The sequence below is a fragment of the Macaca thibetana genome, chromosome 2 (genome assembly GCF_024542745.1).
Source record: "Macaca thibetana thibetana isolate TM-01 chromosome 2, ASM2454274v1, whole genome shotgun sequence".
Classification (NCBI taxonomy): domain Eukaryota; kingdom Metazoa; phylum Chordata; class Mammalia; order Primates; family Cercopithecidae; genus Macaca; species Macaca thibetana.
The window spans coordinates 94,415,945-94,432,048 of NC_065579.1; the positions used below are offsets into that span (position 1 = coordinate 94,415,945).

The window sequence follows — 16,104 nt, forward strand, 5'->3', positions numbered from 1 at the left end:
CACCATATGGGTCAGGCTGGTCTCAAACTCCTGACCTCAAGTGATCCACCAGCCTTGGCCTCCCAAAGTGCTGGGATTACAGGTGTGACCCACTGCGCCAAACAGCCCACATTCTTTTTTTTTTTTTTTTAATTATTATTTTACTTTAAGTTCTAGGGTACATGTGCACAACATGCAGATTTGTTACATACGTATACATGTGCCATGTTGGTGCATTGCCCCCATTAACTTGTCATTTACATTAGGTGTATCTCCTAATGCTATCCCTCCCCCAGCTCCCTACCCGCAACAGGCCCCAGTGTGTGATGTTCCCCTTACTACATCCAAGTGTTCTCATTGTTCAATTCCCACCTATGAGTGAGAACATGTGGTGTTTGGTTTTTTGTCCTTGCGATAGTTTGCTGAGAATGATGGTTTCCAGCTTCATCCATGTGCCTACAAAGGACATGAACTCATCCTTTTTTATGGCTGCACAGTATTCCATGGTATATATGTGCCACATTTTTTTAATCCAGTCTATCATTGATGGACAGTTGGGTTGGTTCCAAGGCTTTGCTATTGTGAATAGTGCTGCAATAAACATACGTGTGCATGTGTCTTTATAGCAGCATGATTTATAATCCTTTGGGTATATCCCCAGTAATGGGATGGCTGGGTCAAATGGTATTTCTAGTTCTAGGTCCTTGAGGAATCGCCACACTGTCTTCCACAATGATTGAACTAGTTTACAGTCCCACCAACAGTATAAAAGTGTTTCTATTTCTCCACATCCTCTCCCGCACCTGTTGTTTCCTGACTTTTTAATGATCGCTATTCTAACTGGTGTGAGATATATCTCCTGTGGTTTTGATTTGCATTTCTCTGATGGCCAGTGATGATGAGCATTCTTATGTGTCTGTTGGCTGCATAAATGTCTTCTTTTGAGAAGTGTCTGTTCATATCCTTCGCCCACTTTTTGATGGGGTTGTTTTTTTCTTGTAAGTTTGTTTGAGTTCTTTGTAGATTCTGGATATTAGCCCTTTGTCAGATGAGTAGATTGCAAAAATTTTCTCCCATTCTGTAGGTTGCCTTTTCACTCTGATGGTAGTTTCTTTTGCTGTGCAGAAGCTCTTTAGTTTAATTAGATCCCATTTGTCAATTTTGGCTTTTGTTGCCATTGCTTTTGGTGTTTTAGACATGAAGTCCTTGCCCAGGCCTATGTCCTGAATGGTATTGCCTAGATTTTCTTCTAGGGTTTTTATGCAAACAACCCACATTCTTATCCAGTCTGTGCTGTGTGGTTTCCTGGGAAATGTGTTGGTCCTGCCCTCAGGCATACATGCACTTGCCTAGGTGTCCTTAACTTGCATGGGAGGTTGTTGACCCTGCCTTCAGCTTTGTGGATTATCTCAACTGCACCTCCAGGTATGCAGAAATTCTCCCCACCAGGCTAACTGGTGCCAGAGAATGAAGTCTCCAACCTCCTGTTGTCTGTTCTCATCCAAAGTCTAGTCTCACAGAGAATTTCTTGCAGGATGGTAGGAGGGTCCTCACTGAGGAGGGTACATATGCTAAATTGTGTTCTTCGTAATATTAGGACAGTTTCTAAGGATGCTATCAACTTAGGGTCTACCTTTGAGACAGAGTGCTGTTGTCCAGTACTGAAAGAGACTGCAGAATGACCCTTGCAGAGCATGCTAAGGGTGCTGTCCACTGCATCATGCAAAGTTGTCTCTATGAGGATTCCTGGAGAACACTTAACTCTTAGTATCAGGAAAAGCTGTTCTTCTGAGTACTTGGTCTTTGATCTTGTGGACATGGAGCTCTTGGCTTTGGCTTCCAGGAAACTCAGAGCTGAACTGGTCATCCCCTTCTAGCAAATGTATAGCTCCTTGGACATGCAGTTCTAGAAGTGGGACATAATTATATAGAGACATAATTGAAGTGGGATATTAATTATATATAGAGATAAGATACAGGCAAAATCAGCCCTCAGTAGCCTCTTCTTTCTTTGTTCTTTGTCCTATGGACTAAAACTTGAAAAAATAACCCTTTCTTATTCCAGAATCTGACAGTCCACAAATGAAGAGGTCAGCAGCTTGCTTTCCCATTGACCTTGTCTTTCTTAGGGCCCTCTGAGCAAGGCTCTCCATCAAAACTGCTTCCGGGGAAGAATGTGAGCATCTAATCCACACCAGTTGCTTATGACTGGTAAAAGCTTAGCCTGCAACTTTTCTCAGAGGCTTCTGCAATTTATTGGTTCACAAACCAAAAGAATGCAATTCTTAATGTGAAATTTGAAGATTAAGAACAGAAAGGCATCTGGGGACCAGGAAGGGCAGGACTCAAGTGGCACCTTCTGGGGCTGGCTACTGGGTAGCTTGTATTCTCTTACCAGATGCCACAGACTTGGCCTTCACCTACCTCCTCCTCCTTTTCTGACCATGACTGCCACCCCTCAGGGGTAGGGGACACATCTCCCAAATTTGCTGACCCTTCAGTCTTTCTGTGTACCTCCTATAGCTCCTATCACAGTAGACTGTTCAAAGAAGCCCTCGGTAAATGACAGCAGAATTAAAATATGTCTTGAGTAGCACTGAAATGCGGAGGGCTGGAAGGCAATGGAGCCCTCATGTGTGGAGCACACACACACATTGGCTGGGGTCTACCATCAGCTTATTGTTTGATTTCCTAACAACACTCAGAATGTACCATCTCAGCAGAATCTTGACCTCTTCCCTTGACTCTGCTAGCCCTTCCCTGCCTTTTCCAGTGTCCCCCATACCAGGTGTTGGCACATCCTCTGAGACTGTGGCAATGTGATAATAGCATGGCCACTGACATGAATTCCATGCACTGCCCAGATTGGCTGTGAGATGATGGGTATATCACTTATCCCTTTGAGCCACCATTTCCTTATCTGTGAAACCAAGATAATGGTACTTATTTCACAGAATTATTTTGAGACATGAATGAGTTCATGTATTTAAAACACTAAGCATGGTTCCTGGCACATAATAATGCCCTTTTCTAAGAGCAGGGACAATATCTTCATTTCTGGAGACAGGGGAGGACCAGGGTTCTCCCTGGGCACTAAGTGGGTTCTTACTTTCCATTTCTGCATTCAGACTCTGCTGGAAGAAAATCTGAGCTCTCTCTTGACCTTCCCATGTTGCAAATTAGGAAAATGATGCCCAGAGAGGGGATGAGTTTCTCAAGGCTGGTTGGCTTCTTAATGGAGGAGATGGACTTGAACCGGGGGCTGCCAGGCCTCCCTTCTAAAACCTGGTGCTGTGGTTTTGGATTCACGAAGTTATGGAAGAAGAAAGCAGGACATATAAATGACTATGACAGGACATATAAATCCTATGACTTTCTGACCACTCCTTACCCCCCATGCTGAGCCAGGTGGCCCTGGGCCAGGGTCCCCATCACGCCCCCAGGCTTTCATTTATCCCTAGGCATACTCTGACGGGGTTGTTGACATGCTCTAGAGCTAACAAACTAGAAATTTAAATTTATACAGAAAGGCCTGTGTTTTATTTTCTTGCTACACACTAGATAGAGAAGTGTTTGGTAGAAGTTGAATGAATGAATGAGCATACATCAAAGCAGATTTGTCTTTATAAATTCTTAACACTTTTAAGAAATATTTTCCCCTTCTGTATTTTCTCCCTGCCAATCCTGTTTTTCTGTTGCTTTAAGATTTCTGATATCGAGAGCCGGATTTCAGCCTTGACCATTGCAGGATTAAACATAGCACCATGTGTGCGCCTCATAAGAAGACGGGATCAGAAGCAAAGGACCCAGGTGTGTTTGTCCCTTTCTCCCTCTGTTGGAATGTTACATGGCTTGGAAAATTTAGAAGATAAAATATATTTGGCTATGCAAAGGTATATTGCTCATTGTATTCTGTTTGTAGGTACAAACCATAGATACATCAAGGCAGCAAAGGAGGAAACTGCCTGCTCCACCAGTGAAAGGTATGCTAAATTAAAACCACAAAGCTACCAAAAAATTAAGCCTGAATCATTTACTTTGGATAACACAGAGACCTGAGTTTGAGAATTAGATCTAATGGAGCGTTCTCACACAGAATTGCTCTTGTCTATCTTGATTTGGGTCCCCCCAGAAGCAAACCCTGGGACAAGGATAGGAGTGGAAGTAGCTTGTTTGGAAGGTGCACTGCTAGAGAAGAAGAGAAATGATTCAGAGAAAGAAATTAAGTCAATCAATACAGGGTACTTGAATTAGGAGTTATTTCTTTGGGCAAATAAGGCTAAGTCCTCCTGGTGACCTCTGGGAGACAATGCTGGCTGCATCTCAGAGTTTTCTGCCCAAAAGGCAGGGAGATGGGATATTTGTCCTAAAACTCCCATCCATCTCTGGCTGAGAGTTACTTCTGGGGGCATTAACTCCCTGGTACTTCTGACCTGCCCCATGCGTGAGCCAAGACAGAGTGGTGGTACTTGCTGTAGTATCTATTGGAATGTACTAGAATGGTGACTGTCAGAGAGAAGTGAACAGAACACCAAAGGTATCTGCCACAGTGTCCAACCTAGAAAGGATTCTGGCAATGCCAGTCATGTTGCCTTTATCTAATGGACATTTTCAAAAAATGCCCTGGGTTCAGAAGCCACAAAAGGGTGATGCAAAACTAGAAATTCAGATTTACAAATTAGAGGAGTAGAAAGCCAAAGATGTACATTTGAGCCTTGATTCTGCTATTGATCATTTCACAAACATTTATTGAATGTTTATAATCTAAAAAACTGTATGCAGTTAAAATTTATCACAGATTCACAGTCCTTTATTTGAAACCCTTGGGTCCACATGTGCTTCATAATTTCTTGAGCATTAGAAAGGTAATATAGTACATGTGCTGTATATTTCTTAACACCCCCTGTGGCATCTAGGCAGCATCTGAAAATCAAACACATTAATATCCTTACAGCAGAGCACAAGAACATTTGCACTCCATGAGATGGACAAGGACATTAAATGGCCTCAGGTTTTATAATCAGATTCTTTTGGCTCCAAAGTTGTAAAAATTTGCAAGTTTTAGAACCTTTTCTATTTCAGGACTGCACATAAGTATTTATGAATTGTACTGGGTTATCTCTGAGCTATCATTTCCCAGAAAGCTATCAATGATGCCCTAACTTATTTGTCCATCATAAAAATAAACACAAAACAAAAAGATTCCATAGTCAAACACATTACAGGAATGAGATTCCAAGTCTAGAACAAAAGTCTGAGTAATCTGGCCACCTTGTTTTTTCCTTAACAATCAGTCCATCTTCTGGGTAACATTTTTTTCCCATTTATTTCCTTTTAGCTGAAAAAATTGAGACATCTTCAGTGACGACCATTAAAACATTTAACCGCAACTTCATTCTCCAAGGCTCCTCAACAAACAGGACTAAGGAAAGGAAAGGCACCACCAAGGATTTGATGGTAAATGTCATCTCTGTCTTAATGTTCATCGCTTTCACTGTTGATGGTACCTCCATTCTGCAGCCTTTCCTCCTGTAGCTCCTGCATCAGAACCCCCAAAAAGTATCCTTCCTCCATGGTCTTATGGTCTGTTGGATTTGACTGGGGGGTGGATTTAGCAGTAAACCAAGAGCAGAGTGCTTGGTTGAATAAGGCTACGAAGCACACACACACCGCCGGTCACCCTCCTCAAATGTTACTCTAGAAATCACTATTACTAATAACTTTCTATGCACGTATAGAGGAAATAAGTTGTAACATGGTAAGTGTACTGGAAATTGCACTTGGACAAACCAAAATGTAGCTTAACCCAAAACATTCGGCTTATACCCAGAAGATTTCATCATGACCTGATCACTTTGAGCCAACTCTAGCCCCAAACCTTGCTAAAAATATTTTCAAACTACCTTAGACAAAAGTATAGGCGATAGAAATGCTTATCCTGGCACAATAGACAAAGTACCGTAAGGGAAAGATAAAAGAACTGTATCAAGCACTAAAAAGCAAAGACAAGCCCTTATACCTTTTGCATAATGTATTAACTAGAAATAACTATACACAGAGAACTTTAGCCAAGTCCCCCGAAACCAGACGAGCTACCCAAGAACAGCTGAAAAAGCACACTCACCTATGTGGCAAAATAGTGGGAAGATTCATGGGTAGCGGTGACAAGCCTACCGAGCCTGTTGATAGCTGGTTGTCCAAGATAGAATCTTAGTTCGGCTTTAAACTTACCCACAGAATTACTTAATCTCCCTGTAAGTTTAACTGTTAGTCTAAAGATGGACAGCTCTTTAGACCCTAGGAAACAACCTTCCTACAGAGAGTAAAAACTGTTACCACCATAGTTGGCCCAAAAGCAGCCACCAATTAAGAAAGCGTTTAAGCTCAACATCTAAATCTTAATTCTAATCACTCTACTGAACTCCTAACATCACACTGGACTAATCTATTACTTAATAGAAGCAATAATGTTAATATAAGTAACATGAAGACATTCTCCATTGCATAAGCTTACATCAGACAGGAATAACCCACTGACAGTTAACAGCCTAATATTAGTAACTGATATAATAAGCACCCTATTATTGACACTGTTAACCCAACACAGGTATGCTCTAAGGAGAGATTACAAAAAGTGAAAGGAACTCGGCAAATCTTACCCCACTTGTTTACCAAAAACATCACCTCTAGCATTACCGGTATTAGAGGCACTGCCTGCCCACTCACATATGTTCAACAGCCACGGTATCCTGACCATGCAAAGGTAGCATAACCACTTGTTCCCTAAATAGGGACTTGTATGAATAGCCATACGAAGGTTCAGCTGTCTCTTACTTTTAATCAGTGAATTTGATCTATTCGTGAAGAGGCGGATATAAACAAATGAGATGAGAAAACCCTATGGAGCTTTAATTCATTAATGCAAATAAAAACTCAAACAAGCCTGCAGGCCCTAGCCTACTATCTGTGGATTAAAAATTTTGGTTGGAGTGACCTTGGAGCATAATTCAACCTCCAAACAACCTAAACTAAGACCGCACTAGTCTAAGTGAGTTAATACACATTGACCCAATAATTTGATCAACGGAATAAGTTCCCCAGTTCTAGAATCCAAATTGACAATAGAGTTTATAACCTCAGTGTTGGATCAGGACATCCTAATGGTGTAGCCGCTATTAAGGGTTTGTTTAGCAGTAGGGACGAGGTTCTAAAACTAAGTAACATCCTGCCTGCTATATACCTCTTTAATATGTGGGTATATCCTCTCAACTGCATCTCTAGCTCCTTGTAGGAAGCAGCTTTGATATAAGAGAAATAAAAATATGTAAATAGAATATTAAGGTCTGGTTGAGATGTAACAGTTTTTATTCTGTTTTCAGTTCATAATCACTCTTCCTTAAATTTCTCATTAGCCGTTAATGCTGTGTTCCTGAAAAAAGTCAGCAGCTACTCCTAAATGTAGCAAAGGAAGAGACAGTAAATAATCTGCATGAACTCTAGAAATTATAGAGAAAGGTGTGTTGGATCTTTTGCTTAAAAACTGTCAATCGATAAAAATAACGAGACAAGTCCCTATCATTTTATAGGTTTATTTGCCAAAGTTAAGGATGTGCACGCAGGAGACAGTTCTGTGCCTTTCTCAGAAGATGATTTTGAGGGCTCTAAATTTAAAAAGGAAAGTGCAGGCTATTGAGAAGTACACAATTTTCATGTAAGAGGGGGGTAGGGAAAAATAGTCATTCATGCCTTTGTCCGGCTCAATGAATCTGCATTTTTTTTACATCAGATGACATAGACAAATGCGGCAGAGGAAAAATGCAGGGAATCTGCATTTTTACAGCAGATAATATAGAAAAATGGGGCAGGGGAACAATCAGATATGCATTTGTGTCTGGTGGGCCGGGGGGGGGGGGGGGGGGGGGGTGACTGCACCTGTAAAGATAAGCTATCAATTTGCATTGCCATGGTGAAATTTTAACCGAAACACCTTAGGGTAAAGATCTTGGAGCTAACCAGGAATTTCCATGTAGGCAAATATTGGGGAGGCGTGTAGCCATCTTATTTAGGAAACGAAACGAGAGGCAGGTTTGCATGACCCAGTTCTCAGCTTGACTTTTCCCTTTAGCTTAGTGATTTGGGGACCCCCCAGATTTAATTTCCTTTCACAAAACCAACATACATGTCAAAGTTTTGGCAAATGTTTGATGCTACTTACGTAGAAAATGATCATCTAACTAAGCTGTCTCAGTGATACCAATTACGCAGAGGGCAGATCATGTCTGAGATGACAAGACTAAGGCAAGGACAAATTTATTCTGTTATCTTTTATCCTTCACCCATTCCTCCCTTCCTCTTCCTCCCTGTCATTGTCCCTGTCTCATGAGCACAGAAGCAACACATAATGGCATAATGGTGGACACATCCTTTTGAAATACAAGTTACTCTCAGGCATTATATGGCAGTAGCTCTACTCACTGCCTTCTCTTCATTGGTCAGCCATTAACCCTGACCTTTTAAAGTCTAATTCCCTTGCTTCTGACCATTATTTCACAGAGCGGAAAAAGATGTATTATCACACTAAAAGGGCAGACCACTACGGTCATGGAAGGAATTGGTTATAAATAAGAAAGTTAAAAATAAATTGTCTTTCATAGAGGCAGGACATGAGATTGGTGGCTGCCGGAGGTTATGGGAAGGGGCAATAGGAAGAAACTACTTAATGAGTAAGGGGTTTTACTTTAGAGTGACAGAAATTTATTGAAACTAGATAAAGGTGGTAGATGTACAACCTCGTGAGCATACTAAATGCCACCAAATTGTTAACTTTAGAATGGTTTATTTTATGTTATGTGGCTTTCACCTCAATATGTTTTTTTAATAAAATAAAAATAAATTACCTTAAAGTAACACAGAGAGTTTAAAAATGAAAGAATAGACAATATTTACTGAACAAATAAAAGCAAAATAGGGCAGAAATAATTACTTTCAACGAAAGGAGAATTCCAGATAAAAAGCATTGAGAGAAAACAAGGAGGAAAGATGTTTAAATGTTGATAAAATAAAGTAGTTAAGTCATGAGCCTTTCTTGATTTGGCAGATAATAAAGCAACACAATTTATGGTGCAATGGTTGGTGACTTTAAAACTCCCTTATCAGCCTTTGGCAGCCCAAGTACCCCATAAATAAATACAAATTAGAGAACTGAATAGTGTAACTGTTAAGCTTTAATTAAGATGTTTATCTAACTTTATATTTTATAGATCATTCACTCTCTTTCCAGGCATCAATGGACCATTTATAAAAATTGACTTTATACAAAATCACAAAGAATACCTCAATAAATTCCAAAAAGTAAACCCTCTATGATCACAATGCCAAACATAATCTAGGGCAGTGCTGTCTAATAGAACTTCGTGTAATGAGGGTAATGGTCTATATCTGCAGTGACCAGTACAGTGGCCACGAGCCACATGTGGCTATTGAATACTTGAAATGTGGCTACTGCATTGAAGGAACTGATTTTTAAATTTTAGTTAATTTTAGTTAATCTGAATGTAAATAGCCACATGTGGCTAGTGGCTACCATGTTGGACAGGGCCAATGTAGAAAATTAGAACCTAAGTTAAAAAACAGAAACCCTACTTAGAAGTTAAAAAGCACTTGTACTCACATACACAACTGTCCATACACATACACATGCACACTCACACACACATACACATACACTTCAAAATAACTACTGAATTAGAAAAATCCACAGGGCGCTTACAAAATGAAAACATTATATATACCAAAGCAAATAGCATACATATAAAACTACACTGTGTCAAATTTATAGTATTAAATATTTTGTTCCTTGTTAAAGAAGAAGAAAAACAACTAGACATTGAATTCCAGACATCAAAAATAAACATAAAAAACATTTAATTAAGACCAGAAATTATGGAAATGATCTCTCTATATCTACATCTAGGAGTTGATTATTTGAAAAAAATAGAAAGTTTTGTAAGTCACATAAAGAAAAAAACTGAAAACAAAAGATTATATAAAAGGATGTCAATTTTTTATATATATAATGTGGTGTAAAACTATTCTCATAAATTTAGAATCAATACTAGTCAAATCAGAATCAAATCAGAAAAATACCAAAAACTAACAAGAAATAAAAAGAAACTTAAAATCTATTAAACCTTTCAAAAGGATTCTGTGGCCAAATGATTTTGCTGATTTTTTTTAAGCAACAATTAATTCCCATACCATATAAAATATTCCAGGTCATCAAAATATTGAAAACTAAAAGATTCATGTTGTGAAGCTATCAGAACCCCAATCATGAAAGCCTGATCCATGTCTGCTAAGCATGTATACATGTTCTGTGCCCATCACACACAGGCACACACAGACACACGAAAATTATTACACCAGTTGTACTTCTTCAGAGATGAAGAATATGAAATAAAATATTAGCCAATTAAAGAGCAGTGCATTCAGTAATAAATTACAGTAGGCCAAGCGAGATGGCTCACACCTATAATTCCAGCACTTTGGGAGACCAAGGTGGGAGGATCACTTGAGGCCAGAAGTTCAAGACCAGCCTGGGCAACATAGTGAGACCTGTCTTTACAAAAAATAAAAAGTTAGCCAGTCATGGTGGCATGTGCCTGTAGTCCCAGCTACTAGAGAGGCTAAGGAGGGGATCCTCTGAGCCCAGGAGTTTGAGGTTGCGGTGAGCTACGATCGCACCACTGCACGCCAGCCTGAGCAACAGAGTAAGACCCTATCTCTAAGAACAAATGAATAAATAAATAAAGGTAGGTTTTGTGGGAATGCAAGGATAGCTTAAATACTGTGATATCAATCCCATTTATGCTGGAAGTTGCAGTTTTTTAAATTTTCGCATGAGTGAAAAATCAGACCTTGGTGATGACCTTTAGCAGTAGGATACAAATAACTCCCACACGCTTAGCGTTCCAATAGTGGAACACTAGGCATAAGTGGATTTTAATAAATCACATCAACAGTTCAGTAAGAAAAGTCATTTCTTCCCAAATTAATCTGTAGCTTAATCCAATTTTCATTAAAAAACTCGGTGAAATTTTCCTTGAATTAAAGTTCATGTAATAATAGAAAGAATAGACAAAAGCATTTTGCAAAATTACAGAGATTTTCCTCCCAGATTTTAAAATAAATTAAAAGCTGAAATGAAACTGATCATTAATGAAATAAAATAGCCCAGAAATAGATACAGCCACATATGAGAATGTGTTATATTATCTTTGTAAAAGATTTAGAAACTAGTAAAGAAGGTATGGATTATTAAACAAACAAGAACACTGTACTTGCAATACTGGACACTGGGATGGTAGTGGGAAAGAAGGCACATTCGATAATTACCTTATTCCAAATACCAAAATTAATTTCAGGTGGATTAAGAAGTATGCATTTAAAAATGACATCACTTTCTAAATGTTGTGAAACATCTAACTGGTCAATAAGCATGAATAGCTTTTAAAAAGCAGTAAACATTATTTTTCATTGCTTATTCTCAGTCTTCCCAAGTGGCTGATGAGAGTGTGTTCAATGTCTCACCTCAGGAGCCTGCTCTGGAGTCAGCTGTGATGTACTGACACCATGGAATTCCACTGCCAGTGACTCACTGCCTCCGGCCGTACACGACAGTGCCTTGACCCAACAGCCATCGAGTACTGTATGGATTTCCACCTGAGGAGAAGGCCTGGGGAGGCCACAGTGCACCATTGCACAGGGCTGTCCTGATACCTCATCCAGAAAGCCGTCTCAGACTTCAGCATTGCGGTCTTGCCCACTCTCTGCCTTAGGCTCCCAGGGGAATCCAAGACAGAAAACCAAGACACTGGCTTCCAACAGCAGAGCTCCATGTTTAAGATACATATTTTCCCTGTTTGCTTTGCTACTGTGTGTTGACTTTAAGATCTTTTTTTTTATCCCTTTGATTCAGCTAGTATTCCATGTCAACAATTTTTCCAAAAGAAAACTGTTGGAGGGGGGTGGAGGGAGGAAGGTGGGAATTATTATTTAATCCATCATTAATGCTTATTAATCTCTCAGAAGCATCTTTGTCTTGCAAATCCTGAGGGAAAAGCAAGTCCATGCAGTGAACACTAGGGACAGTCTAATTTGGGGATTGCTCAACCGTCAAGACTGCAGGTCTCCCTTCAGCCACCTCCTTCCTACTAAAATCTCAGCCTACCACACTACCAGTCATTCCCATTGCTTTGCAATCACAAGCCACAGGATGAGAAGTTCTGACTCACTCATGCCATGCCCAGGTCTATCTGAAACAGTGTCTCATTAAGAATTTAGGGTTCTTCCATGGGCTTACTGACAGTTTCCCAAAACTGAAGGGGAAAGGGGCTTGAGAAAGACCATCATTGGCTCAACTTTAGGGCACTGTCCAGAATCAACATGATGTGGTTTAGCAATGATCACATCTAAACAAAGTTTAGGTAAATGAATTACCACAGAGAAAGACCACATGAGAAAAATTTTGTCCTCCAAATTTACTTCCCAATAAATATTCAGCAAAGTAGTAAAATGACCTTAAAGATAAAAATGATTAGGGAATAGCCTTAGATAATTTATAGGTATAAAAAAATTCAAGGACAAACTGTGCATTTAATGGACACAAGAGTTGACTCTAACTCCATGTCTGTGGTTTCTTTGAACCCATATCAAATGCATGACTATTTAGAGTGTTTATAAAAGCAAATGGAACTGAACTTTCACTCAATTAATTGGGCACTAACAACCTTCTTTTATGTTTGTTCCTGATACAGTCTGAATCTTAGGAAGGTAAAAGAAAGGAGGCAAGAGAGGAGTTATGATGAATGTGTGTTAAGTGCCTGCTCTGAAGGAGGCAATGTTCTTCTCCTTTTAATCCTTATGGCAACCTTATTCAATAAGTTTTCCCATGTTTCAAATTTAATAACTGAAAGCCAGAGAGATTAATTTGCCAAAGCCACACCTTTATGCTAATTATGACTGGAATGCATCAGAAAAGCCTAATTCTGTTGTTTTCAACCTCTACGTTTTTTTGCTGCTATGTGCATTTCCAGATCTGATTTTCTGCTGATTTGTGTGCTATGATCCACTCCTGATGGGGGTCTACGTTATCTGCCAATAATACTCCTTGCTGATGCTGTGTTATGTGTCATCTAACAGAAATGACTCCTTTGAAATAAGTAAATCTTCGGCTTTTTGTTCTGTTGGTGTGATTCAAAGCAAAACAAAAACAAATTTTAAAAACACAACAAAAAAAGATTTGACTTCCAAATAGAATGTTTTCTTTAACAGGCATGAAAAGCAACTATTGTTGTGTTACAGTGTTAAAAATATTCAGTTTTCTTTGACAAAAATGTGTACTGTGTAAGCCTTGCAAACAAAAAACAACAAAAAAGAAGAATAAGCAGCCTGCTGTGTGGCATTTGAACTTTTATAAAGGTTTCCTTGTGCCAAATAAGTGCAAAGATTTAATTTACTATTAAAAACCATAAGCATATGTTATAGTTCCAGAAGAATTATTTTGTCATCAAGTGATTTTGATCTTTAGTGTCAATATTTATATTTAGATTAATTTTTATAAATGAAAATATTTTAATGGTTTAAGAAAATGAGGACAACAGGATAATATCTTTGATGACTTCTGAAAGTTATGCTTCCCTTCATGTTATATGCACATTGCCAAGAATTACTGTCAAGAGAAATGATAAGTAAAAGTCATTTATGAAAATAAAGATTGTGCGTGTGCAATTTTTTGGTTAAGGGAGACTAGGAGTGAGTAGGGAACAGGGAAAGAAGTCATGTGGCTAGTAATTGGAGGGGCCAAGATTCAAAACTTTCCTTCCAGTTACACTGCTCTCCCCTCCAGACAAAATTTCCCAGTGACCACCTCCACTCAAGTGGTCACCCACATAAGACCAGTCGTTCTCAAAGGGAGGTACAGAGTGATTTTTGACCCTCAGAGAATATTTGACAATGTCTGGAGACATTTTTGATTGTAACAACTAAGGATGTGCTGCCACTGGCATCTAGTGGGCAGAAAACAGGGATACTGCTAAACATCCTATAATGCATAGGACAGCCCCTGTCTTAATCCATTTTGTGTTGCTATAACAGAATAACACAGACTGGGTGATGTATAAAGAAAAAATTTTATTTCCTATAGTTCTGGAAACTGGGAATTCTAAGGTCAAAGGGCCTGCATCTGGCAAGGGCCTTCTTGCTGTGTCATACCATGGCAGAAGGCAGAAGGGTAAGAAAGCATGCATGAGAGAGAGCAAGAGAACGCCAAACTCACTTTTATAACAAACACACTCTTGCAATAATGAACCTACTCCTATGATAACAATGTTAATCCATTCATAAGGCAGAGCCCTCATGACCTAAACTCTCTTAAAGTTCTCACCTTTCAATACTATTGCATTGGGGATTAAGTTTCTAACACATGAACTTTGGGAGACATTCAAACTATAGCAGCCCCCTACAACAAAGATTAACCCAAAATGTCAATAGTGGTAAGGTTGAGAACACTGAGTTAGCTAGAGGTAAACTGGGACAGAAATGGAGAAGCCCCTGTCAACCTCCAGGGGGACTGTGTAGCTGACACTGACCCCTGTCATCCCCAAATAGGAATACGAACCTTCTACTAACCTAAAATAAATGAGTATATAAAAATATTAACAGAAGCCAAGAGCCTCTGCCTGGTGGCTTTATGCAGTAAAGCCAGTATCCCAACATGAGTGTGCATCAGAATCATCTTTCCAAAGATTCTTGTTGAAGGAGTCTCTGAAACAACAAACATTCCAGCTTGTTGAAAGACAAATTGCTGGGCTCCACCTCAATGTTTCTGGTTTCTGTTTTGTTTTGTTTGAGATGGTGTCTCTCTCTGTCACCCAGGCTGGAGTGCAGTGGCACAATCTCAGCTCATTGCAACCTCTGCTTCCCAGGTTCAAACAATTGTCCCACCTCAGCCTCCCGAGTAGCTGGGATTACAGGTGCCTACCACCACATCCAACTAATTTTTGTATTTTTAGTAGGCACGAGGTTTCACCATGTTGGCCAGGGTGGTCTTGAACTCCTGACCTCAAGCGATCTGCCTGCCTCGGCCTCCCAAAGTGCTGGGATTACAGGCATGAGCCACTGCACCTGGCCTCCACCTCAATGTTTCTCATTTGCATTTCTAACAAACTTCAGGTGATATTGATGCTGCTGATCTAGGGAGCACACTTTGAGAACCTCTGACCTAGGAGCAAGGTGGAGGGGAAACAACTTGCTTTAAGAGACTTCCCCTGCACCTGGGTTACCCTAGGGAAACTAATGCTTGGAAAAGCTGAAAGCCAGGGAGCCAGGATTTAAAGGAAGCTTCATCAAAACTGTAAAGCCCAACCTTTTCCCCTCCACTCAAAAGAAGGGATTGTCTCTAACTGCACTGCTAGGCAAAGAGGAATCTAAGAATGTATCCTTCATGGAGCAACAACCCAGCCAAACACTAGCTACAGTGCTCTCACTGTATATATTCAAGTAATATTCCATACATTCAACTTCCAGGATAATTAGTGTTTAAAGCACATAGTGAACCACAACTAGCAATGTCATGTGGCACAGGTAAAGCTATTTTTTCAAAGTATGGAGTAAGTTGAGAATATTCACTTAGGAAATCTCAGGTTGTAGACACTGCTGCTGGGCTGCAGCATGGAATGGAGGTGCAGAGCATGTGGGCAGCATGAACTCACATGCAGCTTGTCAGACAAAGACAGATGGCAGGGAAACAGATATCCATCACAAGCACCAAGGACTGCTAGGGCACCAAAATTTGTGGTTCAAACAAGAGGCCCAAAAAAAGTTGGGAAAATAGCCCATTTGGCAACAGGGAAAGGGAGGAAGGGCAATCTCAATCATTAGATGCCTGCCATGTGCCAGGCGCTGCTGAGTCCTTATACATCAATTATATCTTTACAATTTCTGAGGAAGCTCACAGCAATCCCACTTTATACCCAAGAAAATGAGGCCCTAAATGGAATTGGTGAATAGGGCAGCATTTTCTAGAACCTAAACAAATAGTAAGACTGGATCACATCTGGTTGAAAT

General features: G+C 39.8%; 2 protein-coding genes and 1 long non-coding RNA gene across 32 annotated transcripts in view; 2 read left to right on the forward strand and 1 right to left on the reverse strand.

Moving 5' to 3' along the window:
* The window catches only part of MYRIP (myosin VIIA and Rab interacting protein), a 418,438-nt gene extending 404,687 nt beyond the window's left edge, over positions 1 to 13,751 (forward strand). The window contains exons 14-17 of one of the 2 annotated variants that reach the window (XM_050780367.1): positions 3,685 to 3,789; positions 3,902 to 3,962; positions 5,318 to 5,436; positions 11,574 to 13,751. In XM_050780367.1, the coding sequence (XP_050636324.1) occupies positions 3,685 to 3,789; positions 3,902 to 3,962; positions 5,318 to 5,436; positions 11,574 to 11,606 (318 nt within the window). In that variant the 3' untranslated portion in view covers positions 11,607 to 13,751. The remainder of the gene's footprint in view (positions 1 to 3,684; positions 3,790 to 3,901; positions 3,963 to 5,317; positions 5,437 to 11,573) is intronic. The other variant, XM_050780368.1, reaches the window with a different exon arrangement.
* RPL14 (ribosomal protein L14) overlaps positions 1 to 16,104 on the forward strand; it is a 575,215-nt gene that overhangs the window by 371,315 nt on the left and 187,796 nt on the right. The window contains exon 1 of one of the 28 annotated variants that reach the window (XM_050780446.1): positions 7,699 to 7,702. The exons of 24 other annotated variants lie outside the window; for them this stretch is intronic. The gene's annotated coding sequence lies outside the window, so the exon portion shown is untranslated. Of the gene's footprint in view, positions 1 to 7,698; positions 7,703 to 7,880; positions 7,889 to 12,002; positions 12,007 to 16,104 lie in introns of those variants that run through there. 3 more of the 28 variants (XM_050780444.1, XM_050780451.1, XM_050780470.1) reach the window with 3 other exon arrangements.
* LOC126948551 (uncharacterized) overlaps positions 1 to 16,104 on the reverse strand; it is a 63,351-nt gene that overhangs the window by 8,611 nt on the left and 38,636 nt on the right. The window contains exon 3 of one of the 2 annotated variants that reach the window (XR_007723484.1): positions 1,613 to 1,885. The exons of the other annotated variant lie outside the window; for it this stretch is intronic. This is a non-coding gene — a long non-coding RNA (uncharacterized LOC126948551). The remainder of the gene's footprint in view (positions 1 to 1,612; positions 1,886 to 16,104) is intronic. 2 annotated transcript variants of the gene reach the window in all.